The sequence below is a fragment of the Penaeus monodon genome, chromosome 15 (assembly GCF_015228065.2).
Source record: "Penaeus monodon isolate SGIC_2016 chromosome 15, NSTDA_Pmon_1, whole genome shotgun sequence".
Classification (NCBI taxonomy): Eukaryota; Metazoa; Arthropoda; class Malacostraca; order Decapoda; family Penaeidae; genus Penaeus; species Penaeus monodon.
Window position 1 is genome coordinate 19,722,148 of NC_051400.1, and position 798 is coordinate 19,722,945.

Sequence of the window (798 nt, forward strand, 5' to 3'; positions counted from 1 at the left end):
AAACCCCAAGGCAATTACTATTGGTCTTTATCATATGTATATAATGTAGGATAATACTAATATATGTACAAGCATTTATATATTCCTACATTTAAGCAGGGTTTTAGGAACATAGTGAATGTTAAGGGTCAACTGTTGGTACATTTCTTAAAATAAACACTGTATACACTGAACTTCCTTCAGTTCACCAAGTTTGTTCATTGACTAAGTTAATTTTCATAGCCCAACAATATGGTAAACTGTCCCTCATGAGAGCCAACTATATAAAGCTTTACCTCTCTTGAAGGTAAAAGACGAAAATCATAGGAGTAGAGTCTTCCATCAGGATCCATAGCTGTCATCACTGCTCCAAAAAGCTCTTCAATAGCATTTTCTATTGTCATAGGCTCACCATCCTCTTCTAATATCATTGGGGCAGACAATGCAATTGCAGACTTTGGTGGTCTTCCCCTCTGTAGAATGTATTTCTAAAAATAGTTGCAAATAACAACCAATCAAATAACTTTGACAAAAATGCAGAGTAAATCTACTTAGAAATACAAATTAGAAATAATTCATTTATTATTAACTAGTCAAGTAATTTCCATAAACATACCCTTTTGCCTTGTCGTTCATCTTCTTCTTGGGACTGCTGACGTAATTTCTCTTTATTAATCTCTTCAGGTGCACGATCTTTGGCCTCCTCAAATATTGTCCACAGCTCACAAGCATCTTTGTACTCATCAGTAGACTATTTAAAAAAAAAGGGAAGGATAAATAAATTCTATCAATACAATGCTAATAGTAAATTATAGTGAT

General features: G+C 33.5%; 1 protein-coding gene across 1 annotated transcript in view; it reads right to left on the minus strand.

The window, feature by feature from the left end:
* The window catches only part of LOC119581803 (protein polybromo-1-like), a gene marked incomplete at both ends in the record, with an annotated part of 78,095 nt that extends 77,365 nt beyond the window's left edge, over positions 1 to 730 (minus strand). The window contains 2 exon segments of the mRNA XM_037929934.1: positions 276 to 467; positions 596 to 730. Coding sequence (XP_037785862.1) covers positions 276 to 467; positions 596 to 730 — 327 coding nt within the window.
* Between the last annotated feature and the right edge of the window lie 68 nt (positions 731 to 798).